Source organism: Tamandua tetradactyla, chromosome 1, assembly GCF_023851605.1.
Source record: "Tamandua tetradactyla isolate mTamTet1 chromosome 1, mTamTet1.pri, whole genome shotgun sequence".
In the NCBI taxonomy this organism is placed as follows: domain Eukaryota; kingdom Metazoa; phylum Chordata; class Mammalia; order Pilosa; family Myrmecophagidae; genus Tamandua; species Tamandua tetradactyla.
The window spans coordinates 56,501,142-56,521,257 of NC_135327.1; the positions used below are offsets into that span (position 1 = coordinate 56,501,142).

Sequence of the window (20,116 nt, forward strand, 5' to 3'; positions counted from 1 at the left end):
CAAGCTCTAAGAAGTCAGGTAAGGAGCTGACAGATGGACTCAGGCCCAGCTTGAAGGAGCAGGTGAGGGGCAGGGAGAGGCTCTTATTCCCATGGGGTATGTCAATAGGAAGGGGGCCTCCCACAGACTGGAATGAGGGGTGCTCCTTGCAGGAAACACAGGCACCTTCCTTTCTGGGGGCACAGCCAGGCCACGGTGCTGCACATCCCTTCACTCAAAGTGGCTATGACACACACACACACACACACAAACACACACGCACACAGGGCCTGAGGACAACTGAAGAGAGAAGCTGAGGAACATGGGAAGGGCAAGCCTCTTTTATTATCCCAAAATGCAAAGTATTGAAGGCACTTACACTGACAAGGTGGGAGGGGAGGGGCAGCTTGGGGAGCCAAGGGGTGAAAACACAGGGCTCAATCAGCAGGACCCACCCTGGTCATGACCTGGCACCGACAGAAGGAAAAGCTACTACAGGGCCAGGTTTAAAGCCAGTTAGGAAGTCTGTCTCTACAGAAGATAAAAATCCACTCTACAGAGGAGCAGGACATTAGGAGCAGGCGGCAGCCGGGGCAAGGGCAGGCAGGCACGAGTCAGTGGTCCTGGAAGGAAGTCCTCAGGTCCCCTGCTGGAAGAGGTCTCGGTACATCTCCGTAAGCCGAGCTGCCTCCCGCTGGCCAGAGAGCAGAGCACCATGGGTGGTGGAGTAGTACTGCCGGTGGGTGGCCTCACCTGAGAACAGCACCTGCATGGGCTGGATAAGGGACGGGGAGCGGGGTGAGGGTGGGGCAGCAACAGAGGCTGAGAGGCTCCCCGCTTGCCCCAGAGCTCCCCATCCACACAAGTCAGACAGGACAGGCAGGCATTTGAGCTGCAGGCACTGCTGCTCCCACAGGCTGAGGTGATGCCCATCCCACAACCACCTGCCCCTGCTTTTCCCCAACCATCCAGGCCCCAGTCTTCTCTGCCCCGAGGCTGTGGGCCGTGCTGGCTCTGCCGTCCACAGGCTCGTGATGCCTCTTACAAGTGAATTCTGGACAAGTGGTTTAACCTCCCTATGCCTTGATTTGTTTCTCATCTGCAAGACGGCTTGTATCACCTACCTCTGAGGGCAGCTGTAAAGATTAAATGAAATAATGTATCTAGAACACTTAGAACAGGGAACAATTTAAGCATTTGACAAAGTTAGGTGGTAGTTTAACAAACCTTTATGGAGCCCCTATTAAGGTCCAGGGACTGTTCTGAGCACTTGGAAGGTAAAAGGTGATCGGGCTGCTGCTTTGAGGTGCTTCCATGCTGGTGGGGAAGCCAGACACGAAACCCAGTTACTAAAGAGCATCACATGTGCTGGGATGGCTATTTTGGTGAGGGGCTGAGAGCCCAGAAAAGAGGCTACGAAACTATCGGGGGGAAGGGGGGATCAAGCAAAGCTTCCCAGAGGACAGAGCACTGGAGCTGGTTCTCAGGAGATGCTGGGTGAATACATAAGCAAAGGACATTCAGACAGAGGGATAAATGGGGGGCAAAAATGTACCAAAGCAGGCCTTGTTTGGGGGGCAGTGAAAATTTGGGGGGCCAGGGGTCAACCCTGAGGAATCAAGCTGTCTAGCTGGATTCAGGGTAAAGTAAAAGTTCTTGTATTCCAAGTGTGAGTTTGGACTTTACGCCAGTACACCTCAAAAAGAAGGAAAGTCATCACCTGGAAATCCAAATAAAATGCAGCCTTTAATGCATCGGGGCTGAGGTGGAGCCTGAGACTCTGCATTTCTTATAGGCTCCCAGGTGACGCTGATACTTTGACCACCAACCACCCACCTTAAGTAGCAAGGCACTCTCCCACAAAGAACCCACAGAGATCTTTAAACTGAATGGAGGGCGAAAACTATGGCAGAGCACAAGCTGCCTATTCCAACATCCATCCATTCTCCTCTTTCTCCTTAGTTACAAACCCTGAGCTCATTAATATCCAGAATAAACATGACACATCCCAGCCTCTCTAGCAGCTGGGCAGTCATGTGATGGGACCTGGTCATGTGACCTCATTCCAGCAGTAAGTGCACCTGTGGCTTTAAGACACCTTTAGGTCCTAGAGACCCAACACCAGCCCTTTCTTTTCTCCCCTTGAGCACCCAGCCAGGGCGAGCACAACACATTGCTGGTTTCCTGAAATTTTCACCAATTGCACCAAACAATTGTTTTAAATATAATTCTGCTCAAGTTTTAAAATACATTACATGTATATATGTGGGAGAAAACTTGAAATCTATTTTATGGGGAGATATATATATATGATTATAATTATTTCTCTTAGATTTACTTTTTCTCTCTGAGTGTATAGTTTATATAACTTGGAGAAAATGCAGTATTCTCAATTTTATTTTCAAAATGTATTGGGAAACTTAGTTCCATGGAACCAGGGCTGTCAACACAACTTTCCATGATGGAAATGCTCTATATGTATGTTCAGTCTTAGACCCTGAAATGTGGCTTGTGCATCTGAGGAAGAAAATTGTAACTTATTAATTGAAATTTTAATAAATTTAAACTAAATGTGGCTAATGGCCATCCTATTGGGCAGAGCAGCACTGACTGGTTCACTTGTCAAGAGTTTAACTCTCAGTGTGATTCCATCTTTTCCTGCAGAGGCCAGGTGTACATTTTCTTCTTGTTCTCTGGTTTTCTCATAGGCACTGCTCCATCCTGCCTCACCTCTCCACCCCATGCACACCCCCTCCTCACCCTGCACCAGCACACCCCCAGATGCCACACACACACCCTGGCACACTCGTCCTCACCCTGCACACACTCACCGCCATCTTGGAGCTCTCGGTGTAGGGCAGGGGCTTGGCCAGCTTCTCCACATCTGCCCCACTGGAGCCCACCTGCGTGTAGGAATAGGAGCCTCGGAAGTGGGGGTTGCTGCCCCAGGCCGAGCGCAGGATTCGCCGAGGCTTTGGAATGTTGGGGTTCCCTGTTGGGGAGTCAGAGGGGCCAAGGGGAGGAAGGATGAGGGACAAGTCCCACTAGCTCGGTGAGGGGTAGGCCGCTCTGGGTAGCTGGGGCGGGGGGGTTGGGGGGATGTGCAGGGAGGATGACGGGGCACTCACAGGGAGGATGGAGGGGGACACACAGGGAGGAGAATGGAGGGGGGAACGCAGGGAGGATGAGGGGAGATGTGCAGGGAGGGTGGCGGGGGGCGCGCAGGGAGGGGGATGGCTGGGGACAAGCAGGGAGGGTGGAGGGGGCGGCACGCAGGGAGGCGGGGAGGCTAGAGCTGAATTCCCACCCAGCACCTCCTCTTGATCCCCAGCAAAACACCCCATCTCTCCGGGTCTGAATTTTCCCACTTTAAAAAAACATGACAGATAATAATGTTTCCCCTTCTAACTTCAGGAGTTCCTGTGAGGCCCTTTGGAGACAGTAGATGAAAAAAGTTCAACTGAAAGGATTAGACAGTAAAACACAAATCCAACCCTTAGCAAGACAATATAGGCATGAAACGGGCCATTGGCATTGATGCCTGAGCTCACTGCCGTCAGCCCTTGGAAAGAGAAAATAAACCCCAGGCCTATCGCTGGGAGGGCCTGCAGCCTGGAACAGAAGTGAGTGCCACTGACCAAGGAGCCCAGCATGGACACCTGGCTCGGGGGCAGGCGGTGCCAGCTCAGCTTCTCCATCGGGAGGGTGGGGAGAGAGTGGGAGAGGGTGGGGAGACCCACGCACAGCCCAGGAAGTCTGCAGGGTGGATGGGCGCACAGGAGGAGAAAGACCACAGGTGTAAGCAGGAAGGAGGACGCTTGGGCCTGGCCGGCACCTGTGAACTGTCGCAGCATCTCCGTGCAGATCTCGGCCACGGCCTCCTCGTCGCACCTCTCCATAACCAGGGCCTCCTCGCCGCAGATCCAGCCGCACAGCACGTGGCCGTAGCGCTCGGGCGGGTACAGGACATCGAAGCCGCAGAGCTTCCGGTACCAGAGCTCGGGCGGGTAGGTGAGGGTGCAGCTCTCCGCCTCGTCCTCCCACACGAACTGGAGGCTGTTGCACTCGGGGCCCCAGAAGGGCTCCTCGAATTCCAGAAAGATCTTGTCGGTGGTGCTGATGCCCAGGCGGTGGACGGCGGCCACCTTGTCGGCGGGCAGGCCGGGCCGGAAGAAGCTGGCGTGCTGCCTCTTGAGCACCCCCAGCGACACGGTCACGATCACATGGTCTGCCGGGATGAGCTCGCAGTCCTCGCACTCCACCACCACCGGCCACTGCTCCTCCTCCTCCTGCCCATTCTCCCCGGGCTCCCCACCCCGCCGGCCACCTGCCCCGGTGTCCTGATTGTGGTCACCCTCGCGGCGCGGCTCGATCTCGGGGCCCCGGGGGCGGCCCCAGGCCTGGTCCCAGTGGACACAGCGGACGGGCTTGCCCAGCTGGATGACGTGGGCCGGGATGCCCTGGGCCAGCAGCTCCACGACCCTCATGAAGCCCGAGGGGATGATGTGGTGGGCGCCAGGAATCTCGGTCCACTCCCCAAAGGCGCTCAGGGACACCTCGTCCATGCTGTGTGAGCTGCTCTCACAGCTCTCCACCTGCAGCAAGACCCAGACAGGGGCCGGCGTGAGCCCCGGGGCCGGGCAGGGGCGGGCGCGGCAGGGCGGCCCTCCCGGCACCCAGGCTCCCCCAGCCGCGTCGGCCCCACTCGGGCCCCAGGCTCAGCAGAGATACCTTCAGGTACTGCTGGATCATGGCGAGCTTCAGGCGCTTGGTGGCCTCGGGGTCGTCCGTGTCGGCGCGGACGCGGCTGCGCACCTCATCCCGGGTGAACACCCCCACGCTGTTCTGACTCTCGGCGTCTACTGGTTTATCATGGCGGAAGAACTCCTGGGTCAAGTTATAGACCTGGCGGCAGAAGGGAAAACTCCGGCTGGTCCGTATCTTCGGTTCCTAGGAAGCCACCTCTGAATCTTTGGGGTTTTTGTGATAGGAGCGGCTTTGGTTCTTCAGGGTAAGCCAAGGACCCATTCCAGTAGTTCAGATGCCGAGATGGACCATGTGATTAGGGGCTCAAGGCCTTGACATCTGGGAGGGGAGGGGGCTGCAGGCTGAGTCCAGACCCAGGGACCCTGAGCCTGTCCATCATGCCTGCCTGACGGGACCCCTGAACTCGGGACACTGAGAACCCGGACTGAGGAGATGCGTGGCTGTGCCAAGAAGGTGATGCCTTCTGACTCCACGTGGAGAGGATGTGAATGCTCCCATCTGAGACCCTCCCAGCCCTCCCAGCCTTCTGCATCTCTCCCTTTTGGCTTCTTCTTACTGGTACCTTTTACTATGTTAAAACTGTAATCATAATACTAGCACTTTCAGTGAGTTCTGAGTCATTCTAGTGACTCATCAAGCATGAGGGGATGGAGGGAACCCCAAATTTTCAGCCAACTGGTCAGAAGCACAGGAGGCCGGAGCCCCTGCCTTTGTGTGTGTGCCCTTAAATGGGGTGTCTGGCCTAACCGGGGAGTTCGAGTCGGAACTGAACTGGATGGTGTCACTGCAGTGTCTGCAGGTGCTATAAAGGCTTTCTGATGCCCTACACAGACTGCCAGAGGGAGTCGAAACACATAGCCCCTGTCCTCATCCTGCCACCACCTTGGACCCGAGGGCCACTCAGAAGCCCACCACCTCCCAGAAGCCCCCTGCTGTGCCAAAGGCCCCTGCCTCCCCGTCCGCTCCCAAGGTGGCTGCAGAGCACTGACAAGCTGCCCTAAGCAGCCCACCCCTTGCCTCTCCATGCTCCCCTCTCCAGCCCCACAGGCTGTAGGGGAGCTGGGACAGGCCTGAAGGCTCTCATGCTGGGCCCTTGCTTAGAACACAATGAAACGTTTGGTGCCCATCCAGCCTGTGGGGAAGCAGAACTCCCTCATGGGTGCTACGTGCCCAGACGTCCACCCCACTGGAGGACACGGGTCCGCACACATGCCCCTCTTCAAGAACCAAAACCACAAGCCCTTTCCCCGCCGTTCTGCCTTAGCAGGTCCCCTCTGCTCTCTCTCTCCCGGGACAGCAGTCTGGGGCTGTGGTCAGGTCTGTTTTGGGGGAAGAAGGTGAAGAAGTGACCCCAATATCTGATCTCCTGGGACATGCCCTCCTGACCCTGCCGAGATCCAAAGAAGGAGCCCCTATGTGGAGGGCTCAGGAGGCTGTGAGGGAGATGCCACAGTCAGGGCAGGGGACACGAAAGGGATGATCCCGGGGAGGGCCTGGTGTGCCGAGGAATGGAATACATTTTGTAGGCATCTTTTGGCAGGAACTGCAACCCACGCCTCAGACAGAAAACGACAAATGAGCCCTGCCTGCCCAGTACATACCCTCCAAACCCTGAGCAGAGGCTCCCCAAGGCAGGAAGCCAGCACTGGGACTGGCAGGGGATCCCTGAGGGAATGTGAGGATTAAGTAAGATCCTGATGAAAAGTGCTCCATTATAACTGAGTGCCATTAGCTGTTACAGACCTGTCCCATTTCCCTAGGGTCTCATCAGGAGGATGTCAGTTAACACAGGACAGGTGACTGTTCCCATAGGACAAACAAACAAAAGGTCTGAGGTCCAACATTCATTCAACAAACATTTACTGCATGCCCGCTCTATGGCTGACCCAGGGAGTAATAGTGAGCGAGACAGACACAGCCCTAGCCCCTATGTTCATTCAACTTGGGAGACTTTCCATACCTGAACTGGTCCGATGGGAAAGGAGAGCTGTGAGACCAGCTCAGGGAACCCTGCACAGTTAGGAGATAATCGGGTTGGCAGAGGGAATGACGGGAAAAGTGTTTCAGGCAGAGGGAAGAGCACAGCTCAAAGACTCAGAAAAGAAAGACAGAGAAAATGCAAGACTCATTTGGGGAAGTTAAAGTAGCTCAGTTCTGCCGCAGGAGGCAGCAAAGCAAGAGAAAGTGGCAAGAGATGACTTTAGAAAAAACAGGCTGGGGCCAGGCCATAAAGAACTAGAGGGTTGGGTCAAGGCCTCTAGACTTAACCCAAAGCTCTGGACATCACTGAAGGGTAGCCAGCAAGGAGATGGCATGACTGTGCACGCCCACCTTACCCCTCTGGGCTTCCTGGCTAAACCTCTGTGGCTTCCCTTCCTAAAGTGAGTTTGAATTCGGTCAGCACATGCTCCGGGAACGCTGACTGCCCTGGGTCCCAGCGCTGGGACAGGCCCAGGGGCCGCAGAGCGTAGGAAGGTGGCAAAGCCCAGCCCCCTGTTCCACTCCAGGGCACGGCCTCCGCATGAGATAGAAGCATGGACTAAACATGCCTCTAAAGTAGACCATGTGAAAAAAGAAAATGAGTTAAATTGTTCGTTTGTCCTCCACAGTCACGAGGTGCCGGGCATCTGACCTCCACTGGAATCCTCAGCAAATTCCTCACTCAGGACCACAGCCAAGGAGGGGGACCTTCAACTGGCCTCCTCCTCCTGGGCTTTTTTCTTGGGTGATAAGCAACAGGGTAGCCAGTCCTTGGGGTATGTTGACCAGCGGCCAATCCGCCCAGCTGAGCAGTAACAAATCTAATTTCTTTGTTTTTGTTTTGTTCTGCTTTTGCCAACTAGCAGCCAGCAGAGCCTCGGGTAAACATGTTTGTCCTATGGGTACAGTCTCCTGTCCCGTGTTAACTGACATCTTCCCGATGTGACCTAAGGGGAATGGGACCGTTCTGTAACAGCTAATAATACTCACCTCAATTATCATTAAGCACTTTGCATCAGGACCTCAATTATTCCTCATAATCACATGAAGTAGGCACAACTATGTCCATTTTACAGATACGGAAAGTGAGGCTCAGACAGGCTCAATAACTTGCTGAGGATGACACGGCTTATAAATGGTGGAATATGATTTGAGTCAAGGAAGACTTGCTCCAGAGACCAAGCTCTATGTGGCATTCCTACACACACTCATTTTATCTGTTAACAGACATTAGCACATTCAAATGAGTGTGGCCCTACAAAGTCATCACCTTTGGAGTCTGCATGTTTATTACAAAGCCACTCTCAGGCAGGGCTTCCCATTCTCAGGACACACCTTTTCAGAGTGGCCTCCAGCATTGGTTAAGAGCCACACAAGGACATCTGCCACATGAACTCATGACATTCCTCCCCCTTCGGGCCCAAAGCATTACCACCCTCCCTGCTCCCCACCCCTCGTCCATCCCATTTGGCCATGACTCACACTCTCAGCTTTCAAAAATTAAGCCCACCAGCAAAAGCTGATGGTGATCTGCTTTTAGACATTCAAAAAGACAAGCCACTGACCTTAAAGTCATTCTCAAGAGGCATCCAGGCTTGAAGCACTCACAGTAACCTGGGAATCAGGGTGTGACTTACCACAGGAAATCTACTTTGAAGAATACTAGTTCACATATCTGCAAATTAATAATTCAAGCTCTTTGCACATGAGTGGTCCTGGGTGAGTGAGAACACACAATGCCATACCTTGTGGTGCATACACACAAGACATTATGGGAGTGGGTGTGCATGTGACATACCCCATGTGTGTCTGTCCTCAGTAGAATAGGGGCTACCTCAAAGCAGGAGTCACTTCTCCTTTCCCATGCCCAAGATATGTAAAAAATGCATAATAGGTGCTTCTAGGCCAATTTATTGATTGACAGAGAAGGGTCATTACACTACAAATGACAAGCTATCAAAAGGCCGGGCCTATACACCTTACCTTGCTTTTTGTATGCAGTTTATAGCACCACCGAAAGATACTAAGTATATTAAGTTTTTTAAAAAACCTCAATAAGACAAATGTGTGTATCATCACGACTTCTATCCAATGTTGTACTGGTGATACTAGCAAGTACAATAAGGTAAGAAAATGAAATAAATGGTCTAAGGTTACATTGTCCAATATGGTAGCCACTAGACACTGGGCAATTTAAATTTAAATTAATTAAAATTAAATATTTAGTTCCTCAATCACAGGAGCTACCTTTCAAGTGCTTAATAGCCACATGCAGCTAGTGCTTATCATACTGGACAGACCAGGTCTAGAACAGCTCCATCACTACAGAAAGTCCTAGCAGAAAATGCTAGTGTGAGGACTAGAAAAGAAAAAAGAAAATTCTCAAATTTCAGATAGGATCATATACATAATATTCCAAAATAATATTAGAATAGTAATACAATAAATATATTAGATACTAAAAATGAAATGATAATTTAGCAAGGTAGGCAAAATCAATATATAAAAATTATATTTCTATTTCCAGAGAACAGTTAGAAAATAGAGGGTTTTTTAATTATCATTTACTAAGAGCATCAAAAAAAAAAACACTCCCACCAAGTACCTGGCAATAAATTTAGCAAGATGTTTAAGATCTTTTGGAGAAATATTTAATTATGCGGATCAACAACCTCCTGTCCAGAGCAGTCTCACCACCCTCCCTCTCTCTGCGTGGGGTATGACTCCCAGGGGTGTGGACCTTCCTGGTAACGTGGGACAGAGATTCTGGAATGAGCTGAGACTCAGCATCAAGGAACTGAGAAAAACCCTAAAATGAGCTGAGAATTAACATAAAGGGATTGAGAGAACCTTCTTGACCAAAAGGGGGAAGAGTGAAATGAGACTAAGTGTCAATGGCTGAGAGATTCCAAGCAGAGTCGAGAGGTTATCCTGGAGGTTATTCTTACGCATTAAGTAGATATCACCTTGTTGTTCAAGATGTAGCGGAGAGGCTGGAGGGAAGTGCCTGAAAATGTAGAGCTGTGTTCCAATAGCCATGTTTCTTGATGATGATTGAACAATGATATAGCTTTCACAATGAGACTCTGTGAATGTGAAAACCTTGTGTCTAATGCTCCTTTTATCTACCATATCAACAAAAGAGTAGAACATATGGAATAAAAATAAATAATAGGGGGAATAAATGTTAAAATAAATTAAGTTTGAAATGCTAGTGATGAATGAAAGCAAGGGGTAAGGGGTATGGTATGTATAACTTTTTTTCTCTATTATCGTTTTATTTCTTTTTCTGTTGTCTTTTTATTTCTTTTTCTAAATTGATGCAAATGTTCTAAGAAATGATGAATATGCAACTATGTGATGATATTAAGAATTACTGATTATATATGTAGAATGGAATGATATCTTATTGTTTTTTAAAAAAAAAACCTTCTGTCCAGTACTCCACTCATGTTCACTTTATCTTCAAGTTATCTGCTCTTCCGAGTGGAGGGCCCCTGATGGGTGTGACAGCACAGCCAGAACCACAGAAGACCCCAGCAGAGCTGCCCGACCCAGCCAGGGCACTCCCTGCCCCTCTTGTCCCCTCCCCCCATCCAGCTGCCCCATCTGCACCTCACCTCGTTGTATAAATCGCTGAATTCCTCAACCACGTCCTTGGGGATCCTCCGGCCACGGTTGGTGAGGTAGCAGGCCACGCCATTCTTGGAATAGAGGCTGATGCGACCCACGCTGCGCTCCCCCTCAGTTGTCTCTTCCAGGAGGCCATTGGCTTCTGCTAGATGATAGATGGGGTTCCCTTGGGAGCCATGGATCCACGTGGCTCCCAGCTCAAAGGTGGCGTGTCCTGACGGGGAGAACAACAGGCCCTCAGAGGAGCAAGGGCTTCGCAGCCAGGGCCATGGCGCTGCCTCACCTGCCTCTACCACAGGCCAGTAAGGGGACTGCGGGCCCCCCTCTAGCAACCAGCTGACCAAGGGCTGCAGGACAGAGTTCCCGGTGGAAGCTCCAGAAAACTGTCCCCGCCCCTCCCAGAGCCATTTCACAGAACCAGTCAAAAGGCTCTTCTTTTCTAGTCCCCCCGCTTTTCTAAGACCCTCTTTCCTCATGGCCCTCCCCTTGAAGGAAATTCCATGGGCACCCAAGAATACAGGGGTTCCAATGAGGACGTCAAGGCCACCTGAAACACCCAGGAAGAGGCCCTCCCTCCAGGCCCCTCGTCCCCACCCAGCCATTCCCCAGCTCCTCCCCATCCACACTACCCCTAGGGTAAAGAAAACAGTGGCCCCTCCCTCTCAGCCTGAGCAGGGGTGAGAGGGCAAGCATTCCAGTTTGGAAGATTCCTCCCCAAGTCTGTCTAAAACACAGACTTCCAGGGCACGGCAGCAGCATCCCGAGAGTATGGTCCACCATACTCCTGGGTCCACATGGGGACACACCTGGGGGCTGGTTCTAGAACCCCTCCCAGATGCTCTGAGGCAGGCTGTCTGTGTACCTCGGCCTCAGTTTCCTCTTCTGATATAGGGACTGTGTCACGTTCATCTCCTTCCCTGCCTAGCTGAAACAATGAAAGGAGAACAGGGGAACATTTTTTGGTGTTTTATCTTGTTTTTGGAGACCTGATTCAAGATATCATGCTTAGTGAACATTTTGCCAAAGAGCCATGATAATTCCTCCAACCACCGTACGTGTGCCACTTTGCCACGTGGCTTTGCAGCTCCTCCTGCCAAGAGGCGGGGTCTGATTCCCCACTTGGTGACTCTGGGATGGCTGGCGACTTGCTTTGATTAAAAGAAACTGACACATCCAACAACTGTTAAAGAAACCAGAAAAGAGATCAGGCTTCAATCTGAGATAAGAATGAAGCCAACCCAGTTGGGACGAAGATAAATCAGAATACAGGAGTAAGGGCATTGTCTGTATTTTAGAAGCTCACCGATGGTTGGAGACCAAAGGAAGAGAGGTATATCTTGTCCAAAACCTAAATTTTTTTTGTAGCATATAATCTAACTCAACCTGTCTGGATAGCTCATTTAAGAAACTCAGGGCAGGCCACAGTGGCTCAGCAGGCAGAGTGTTCGCCTGCCATGCCAGAGGACCCGGGTTCGATTCCCGGTGCCTGCCCATGTAAAAAAAAAGAAACTCAAACACATGGAGCCCAGAACGGGAATAAGGGTTTGTAATTCTGTATAGCTTAAGGTAATATTCAGATACATCTCGGAGTATGTTGGACAGACAACTAAAAAGTATTGGCATGGAGGGGTGCAAGGGTAGTTTAGAGGTAAAATTCTCGTCTGCCATATGGGTTCAATTTTTGGCCCATGTACTTGCCCCTCCCCTCAAAATAATTTAACAAATGGTGCTAAATAACAGGATACTCACAATGAAAAAGAATGAAATGTGACCCCTCACCATACAGCATACAAAAAAATAAAAAGGACTGGCAAAGTCCCTTGAGGGACGGGAATTAAAAATACAGAACTATTAAGCTTCGGGTAGATATTGCTATTTATCATAGTTTGCCAAATCCCAACCAAACCATTTCTGTCAACCCTAAACAACACCTAGGCTCTATCTGAGATTCTATAAAAGTTGCACGCACTATGATTACTTTCTAGAAACCTACAACCTCCAGATGGTTTCCTAGACCAGATAAGTCCTGAAATCCAGAGAATCCCGCCTCTCCAAAACATCAACTAGATCCATTCCCCTATCTTATCCATAAAACATAAAACTGTTAGAGTGAGCATAGCCCAAAACCCCCTAAAGATTGGCAGAAAGATCAAAGGAGAAGGAGGAATTATAACAGAGAAGATAGGATTTAACAAATGAGTGTGACTGCTGAATCACTGATATTTCTTTTAATCTCCAGTGTCTTGGAGCTAGAAGGAAAAACCTTAAATTATAGAACTGTAACCCATATCAAACTCTGAAATCTGTTCTACTTGCTATAATGTACTTTGGAATTTATTGGCTTTTTGTATATATATATTATATTTCACAATTTTAAAAGATGTTAAAAAGAAAATGACAAAAGGGAAGCTATGTAACTTCATGGTCTAAGCCTCAAGAAGCTTCACGGTGTCCACTCTCAACCTCTTAGAATGTGCTGCCAAGAAATCCAGGTTTATCCTCCTGGAGACACAGGGCCCAGCCACCAGCCATGCCAATCACCAGACTTGACAAACCAGCCCCACTAAAGCCACCAGTTGACTGTACTCACATCCAGCTAAGCCCTGCTCAAATTTCTGGCCCACAGAATCGTGAGCAAATAAAATAGTATTTTAATTCACTATGTTTTGGGGATGGTTTGTTATGCAGCAATAGCTACCTGAGACCCCATAACAGATGGCAGTGCTTCCCTTCACCCCAAGAACTGGGTATTCCTCTTTTTTGTGCCTTCCCTTTCCTGGGCTGCTTCTAATTAAACCACCAGTTCCTAAAAAGTAGCCCTGCTGCCATGTATGTGCTGGAGAGCAAGAGAAAATGCAACCAATTTCACACCACAGCCAGCAAGACAAAATTTTCTGGTGTCTCTGAAGGTGCAAGAAGAGGTGGGAATGGGTTGGGCCCTCTGTCCAGGAAAAGTGAGCAGACTTAAGGCACCAGAGGCTGAAACCTCAGAATCCTTCCTTCAGGGGATTCCTGGCAGACCCTGAGAGCCTCAGGCATAGGGTTCCAAAGTGCCCTGCCCGGTCTGAGCTCCCAGTAGAAGCAGATGGCATGGCAGGGAGCTCTAAGACAGAACTGGGGCTGACATGTAGGCATGGGGCCCCTCAGGAAAAGACTAAATGGGGTGAACAGCTCAAAATCAGAAGCAAGGTGGCAGCCCGTACCCCTAGGCCTCAGGCTCTGCAAAGAGGCAGAACACAAGGCCCTGGCCTGAGGATGTTTCCTGCCCTCTCCCAGGGGCCCCTCTGCTCTCACATCTTCCCCATAACAGCCTCAGAGCCTCTGGCCCTTGGCCCCCTTTCAGCATAGAAAGGTTCACAACCACCATTTCACACGACAGCAGGCCCACGCTGCAGCCTGGGGTTTCAGCCCTGCGTGTCTGTACACACGATCCATGTACCTGCACCCTTGCCCTGACATGCTCTCTCCTCTGCTGCCAAGGTGCAGCCTCCAGCTTCCCCACATACTTCATTCCATGCATATTCTCCTTCCTTTGCACTACCTACCCAACTGCACCACCACCTGAGGCCCACCCAGGAAGTCTTCCCACCAGATCATGCAGACCCTCGGCCTCCTGCAGCCCTATCCGTCCCACCTCTCAGCCATGTACCATCATTTCCCTGCACAGCATATCTCAGCTGTCAGCTACCACTGAGGCTAGGCCAACTGTCCCCCCCTCTTCTGCTTCTACGTTAAACCCTGATTATCTCATCAAAACCCCATCACCACAAAGGAAGTGCTCCTTTCCCAAGACCCTCAGTCAGTCCATTGGACATTGAGCCAAGAGCCCCAGGGCTTTCCTGCTGGCTGCCCCCAGGTTTATGAGTGCCTTAAATGGCGCTTTTGCCCTCACTGCCAGCAAACGCGGCTGTCTGTGCCAGGGAAGGGCAGATGCAACATCACGTACGCTTTCCAGGAAACGTTCTAGGGAGAGATGTCAAAAGTGGCCAAAGTTTGTGCAATAGCAGAGAAGGTCCCTCGGCCGTTCTAAGCCTAACCACCTACTTTTCTGAGTCAATTTTCTCATCTATCAAGTGGGAACACAGAACTTGGTGGGCCCTACTGTCCTGTGTGAGCAGTGACAGTCACAACATCCTCCGGTGAGTCAAAGCAGCCTCCATCCTCCAGGCCACAATGTCCCATTGTGTCATTTTCATGTCCCCTACCCACTCAATCTCTCGTCAGCCAGACATCGACCCCCATCCAAGCTGGAAAGTCCTGACTTCCGGCTGCATCTCAGGTAAATTCCCCACTCTCCAGGGCCCCAGAAAACTCTGTGTACCCCTCAGGTAAGTCTCTGGCCTGGCTGCTTTTCTCCATGGTCCTCATCAATGGCCACCTTGACAGAACCTCTTTCCAGACAATCCCAAGACTCATCCATCATCCACAAGGAGGCCCAAATCCCCTTCCACCTCCACTAACTGGGTTCCTACTACCCTAGGGCTAGCTCTCTGTCAGGAGACACTAATTCACACTCAAATGTTAATGACTAACAGGTATCAAGGGAGCTTCCTTCTGGGTGCCCCTCCCACCTAAACTGTGCACTAAGCCAGCAGTTCTCACAAAATGGAAGCCAGGGTACTCCCTCCTGCCCACCTCACAGGGCTGCAGCGTGGGGCAAGGGAAGCCTCTTGAAAACGCCAGGGCAGGATGCAGGAAGGAGCATACACCCCAGGGAAGGGACTGAAATAGTGGGATTTCAGGCAGGGCCAGGGGTTCAGGGCACAGGAGGGGGTCTTGGGGGTGGCTGGAGGGTGGGCGTACCGAGTTTCACGCTCTGCACACGGCCTCCAATGCGGCTGGAAGCCTCGAGCACAGTGACCTCTGCGAAGCCCTGCTCCAGAAGCGCTTTGGCAGCAGCCAGGCCAGCCAAGCCGGCGCCGATCACCACCACACGAGGCTGTCCCCTTCTCCGCAGGCCACGACTGAGAGGGTCATCCGCACTGTCGCCACTGGATTCACAACTTTGCATACCGTCCGCACTCGACTCCTAGGAACCTGGGGGCGAGGGGTGGGGGGGGGTGAGGGCTGAGCTCGCGCCTGGCTCTGCCTTCACTTCCCATCCGGAGGACCCTGCAAGGGCTCCCATTGCATCCTGTCCTCCCGGGAGGATTTCAATTCCTCCCCCTCCCTCCCCAAGGCCGTGCACAAGGAGATCAATGCCAGAGGATGCAGGGAGGGAGGGGGAAGGAGAGAGGAAGGGAGGGAAAAGGGAGAGAGGGAAAAGGGAGGGAGGGAAGGATGGATTTTGGACACCACGAGCAGACAGGAGAGCTGGGAGCCCACCCTGAGTCCCTGAAATCCATCGATCCTACCCAAACCTGCTGGGCACTGTGTCCCTACTGGCAGCTCCCAAGGCTGCAGCAAGAGCCAGACAGTGAGGGGGTGGCCAAGAAGGCCAAAGTCAGGAAAGACTGACCAGGGAGCTAGTGACTCAGGTTCAGCTCAGCCTGGAATCGCAGCAGTGGTCCAGCTCACCCCGACCCGAGGGTACTCCGGCCGACCCCAGGGTGCTCCGGCCAACCCCAGGGTGCTCACCTACCCTAGGGTGCTCGCCCCGACCCCGGGGTGCTCCGGCCAACCCCAGGGTGCTCACCTACCCTAGGGTGCTCGCCCCAACCCCGGGGTGCTCCGGCCAACCCCAGGGTACTCACCTACCCTAGAGTGCTCGCCCCGACCCCAGGGTGCTCCGGCCGACCCCAGGGTGCTCCGGCCAACCCCAGGGTGCTCACCTACCCTAAGGTGCTCGCCCCGACCCCAGGCTGCTCCTACCGGCCCCAGGAAGGTCACACTGACCCAGAAGCTCACACATACCGCACTGGGCCCTCTGCCACTCCCTGCCCCGCCTGGATCTCTTCGCCACTCAGCCTTGCCCCTTCTTTTCTCCTCTGGCTTTCTGTTGGCCATGCACAGCCTCAATGAGGTGGTAATTTGGTGGGCAGGACACAGTCCCACCCGCCCCCCAGAAAGTGCCACGAGGCTGGTGTCGGACAGGCCCCTGCTATTCCGGGTAGGTCTTTGGCTATTTTCTCTGACCACTGAGCCCCTCAGTCACCACAAAGCAACAAGGAGCCCAGGAAACAGGGGCCACCAGGACCTGTGGCACCAGAGGCCAGACGTCAAATTGACAGTTTCGCTAACCCAGAGACGCCAGGCTGGGGGGCTGACGGCCGGGAGGCCTGGGGCTCCCTAAATCTGTCCTACAGCTGGGAGAAGCTACTCTTCTCTTCCCAGAGACCACAAGAGCTTGGAGATAAGGGGAGGGTCATCCCAGAGGCCACTCAGCTCTGATCCTGTCCCTGTTCCTTCCCTGACCCAAGAAGCCAAGATTCCAGTTGCCTTTGCTGAGGTTTCGGTAGCAGCAGTTGCAGAATCTGATAATACCCAGGGGTGGAGGGTGGCAGGAGTTGGGGGGGGGGGGGGGTGTGCATATAAAAAGCAGTCACACACATCTAATAAAGCAAAGTATAACCCCACCCAGGGCACAGCAATCCCACTCCTCGGAATACACCCAAGAGAAATAAGGCCTGTTCCACCAAACAGACATGTTAAAGAACGTTCACAGTGGCTTTATGCATACAGCCCCAACCCGGAAACAAGCCAAATGCCCATCAACAGGAGAGTGGATAAACCTATGAGCTAGAGTAGCACATTTGAAGCACACAATATGCTTCAGCAATAAAAGGAACTGGACTGCCGGACTCCCAGCAAGTCAGATGTGCCTTGAACACACTGTGGTGCGCAAAAGAAGCCAGTGACAAATGAACATGTACTGTATGACATGCAAGTTCAAGGAGAAGCAAAACCTCTGTGATGACAGAGGTCAGAAAGAAAGGGTAGCTTGGGGGCGGGGGGGAATGATGGAAAAGGTACCGCTGGGGTGAGGGGACTGTGCGTCTTGATCTGAATGGTGGTTACACATTATACACAGAAATAAAGAGCCACTGAGTTGTTCATTTAAGAGGTGTGCAATTTACCATTGAACCTCAAAACAAATCAAGATACTCATTCCTGCCTTCCTAAAGAAAAAACAAACTGCCACACTGACATCCTTCTCCATGCATCTCAGGGTCTCATCTCTAACAGTGTACTTTAATGTCTTTTCAGCATAGGTTTAATAAAGTGAGTCTTTTGGGAAAATGTACATGGCTCCTTGTGCCTCCCTCCATCCATCCCACCTGCCCACCCAATGCCGGACTCTCGGGGTGGGGGGACACCCCACCCCATTCCCCAACCCCCACTGCACCTCCACCCCCTTATCACCCTCCAAACCGAGGAGGCCCTGGCCCTCCCAGGGCTGAAGGGACGCTGGGAGTCGGGGCTGGCTCAGGCCCTTTCTTGCACCCCCTTCTTCTGTGCCTCTCCCCCTCTCCCCCCACAGATGCTCCATCCATCCGTCTGTCCGGGGTGGGGGTCAGGGCTGGCTCAAGCCGCTTCCCCCCCTCTCTCCCTCCTTCCCCTCCCTCCACTCTCCCTCTTCCTCCCTGCCTCCTCCCCATACCCCACCAGGTTCGCCTTCCTGCGGACTAAATTTAGAGGTGAGGATGTGGCTGCCTGCAGAGGTGGGCAGGGAGGAAGGGTCAGCCATGCCACCGGATGTCTGCTGGCTGGAGCACGCCTCGAGGGAGTGAGGAAGCGGGCGCTGGGTCAGGTCTGTAAACACACGGCGCGTTGGCCAGGGCCCTGTGCCAGCTGATGCCACCACGGCTGGGCACCCCGTGACGTGGCGCTTGCTGCCACCCCACCCCCATGCCTCAGGTCCCCAGGAGGGGGATGGGGATAGGGGGCTCTACTCTCAGCCCCAGCCCCCCTATAAATGAAGGGGTGGGACCACCACAGTGGTTCTCTAAGCTTTTTGGTGGAACCCCTTCTTCTCTGAAATCTCCTGGGGGCCCAGAATATAACAGGGATTAAACCTCACCCCCAGAAAGCCATCAGAGAACCCCTCAGGCTCCCTAGGGCATCTCCTCTGAAAAGCAGGAGTCTAGAAGGGTGTAAGGATAGTACGCCTGGATACCAGTGGCTCCTGCTTAGCTATCTGAGCGTCCTGGCTTCCTAGAGCCTCTGCTTTCCCCTCTCTGCACCAGCCAGCTGGACCTCACTACACTTCAGTGACAGTTCAAATAAGGCCCTATATGGATGTCACAAGTGGTCAGTATCTTCAGATGGCTCATGCATGAAAATCATTTGTAAAGTTCTATAGCTAAATCATGAGCAGACTACCCTGGAAGGAACTGGGTTGGGGAACGGATGGGGGAGATAGGAGGCAGGCAGCTCACTTGCCTTTAAGACCACACGGGAAAAAGCCCCAAGCTCCCCCCACGAAGCCTCAAGACCTTGAACAGCAACAGCCATTCACACACGGCACCCCAGGGTGCAGGCCAGAAAGCGAGGGCCACCTGCACCCCTGGCCCTCAGGCAGGCTGCCCGCCGGTCCAGCAGCCCTGTCCTCCCACTGGCCTTGTCCCAGCTGGGCCCCATCAGCCCCAAGAGGCCAGGGACGCCCCCCCACGCAGTCCTCGGAGGACAGAGAGATGAGGTCTGCCCTGTAGTACCCCATATCAGCCCAATGAGCAAACCCTGGGCCGGGCCCAAACCGAAAGGAAGGAGGAGAGAAAACACCTCCAGGAGACCTGCTGTGAGCTGAGCTCTTGGCTAAACACTGCCAGGACTCACCAAGCGCCTGTTATCTCCAGCTGGGGGGGCATGGAGGGGGGAGCAGCAACTAGCTTTCTGTTGGTTCATGTCCTCCTCTCCCTTCCCTGTTGGATTATTTAATTTTTTTAAAAAATGAGAAAATGCCTTATTGAGGAAGCAGCACCATTTAACAGTCCTCAGTGCCTGCCTGTCCTTCTCTCGCCTTCGGGAGAGAAATAAATAAATAACATCCGCTCCTTGATCTGTATGCACAGGAGAAACAGAACACCCTGTACTTTCCAAGCAGATAAAGGAGAGAAGAAAAAAGTGCTGGCTCAGCCAGGCAGGGGGGAAGAGGGGGGCGGGCCACAGACACTTGCTTTCTTGCTCCTGCTTCCATGGCAAGATGGGGGTGAAGCCTGGAGCCCCTCTCAGCCGGCACCTGTGCAGAGGCCCGCACCCCCAGGCCTCCACACCCCCAAGCCTGGCAGCCTCAAGAAAGTAGGCCAGCGGCACGAGGGCCCCACCCAGTCACCCCCGATTCAAGGCACCCCGCTGCCGGCACCCCACCTCTCTGGCCTGCAGTCTACCACCTTCCCCTGCTACCCAGATCCGACGCTGCCCTGACGGAAGCTGCCCGAGAAGCCAAACTGGGAAGGAAAAGGCAGCAAGGAAAGGAGGCCCCACCACGGGTTGCCAAAGACAATGAAGACGCGTGGCCAGAGGATGGGAGTGGCACGAACAGCTGAGTCCCGTGTGGGCTGCCACCTCCTCACCACCCTCCCCCACACCCCCACCACTGGCGTTTTGTCACCCTCAGAAATTTACCCTCCAACAAGTGCGCGCCTCATCGGCAAAAACTAGAGACACGTTTCAGTCCAAGATCTGACACTGCTGACCTCCTGGAAACGCCCAGAACTGAGCTGGGGACCCAGCACATCTCGTGCCTTCCCTGTGGCAGTTAAAGCCACTGGAGCACCAAAGGTGCCAAGGCTCAAAGCTGGAAGTACCTTTTGTGAGCAGCCCTCCCTTACCCACCGGGTCAAGCCCTGTCAACCGCACAGCCCCCCCACCCCACGGC

At 52.9% G+C, this 20,116-nt stretch overlaps 1 protein-coding gene across 4 annotated transcripts in view; it reads right to left on the reverse strand.

The window, feature by feature from the left end:
- Nucleotides 1–308: 308 nt before the first annotated feature.
- SMOX (spermine oxidase) overlaps nucleotides 309–20,116 on the reverse strand; it is a 43,003-nt gene continuing 23,195 nt past the window's right edge. For 2 of the 4 annotated variants that reach the window (XM_077116432.1, XM_077116440.1), the window contains exons 2-7: nucleotides 15,163–15,396; nucleotides 10,347–10,573; nucleotides 4,711–4,884; nucleotides 3,815–4,574; nucleotides 2,811–2,971; nucleotides 309–754 (exon numbers count right to left, since the gene is read on the reverse strand). In XM_077116432.1, coding sequence (XP_076972547.1) covers nucleotides 617–754; nucleotides 2,811–2,971; nucleotides 3,815–4,574; nucleotides 4,711–4,884; nucleotides 10,347–10,573; nucleotides 15,163–15,370 — 1,668 coding nt within the window. In that variant the 5' untranslated portion in view covers nucleotides 15,371–15,396 and the 3' untranslated portion in view covers nucleotides 309–616. Of the gene's footprint in view, nucleotides 755–1,206; nucleotides 1,297–2,810; nucleotides 2,972–3,814; nucleotides 4,575–4,710; nucleotides 4,885–10,346; nucleotides 10,574–15,162; nucleotides 15,397–19,074; nucleotides 19,242–20,116 lie in introns of those variants that run through there. The other 2 variants (XM_077116454.1, XM_077116447.1) reach the window with 2 other exon arrangements.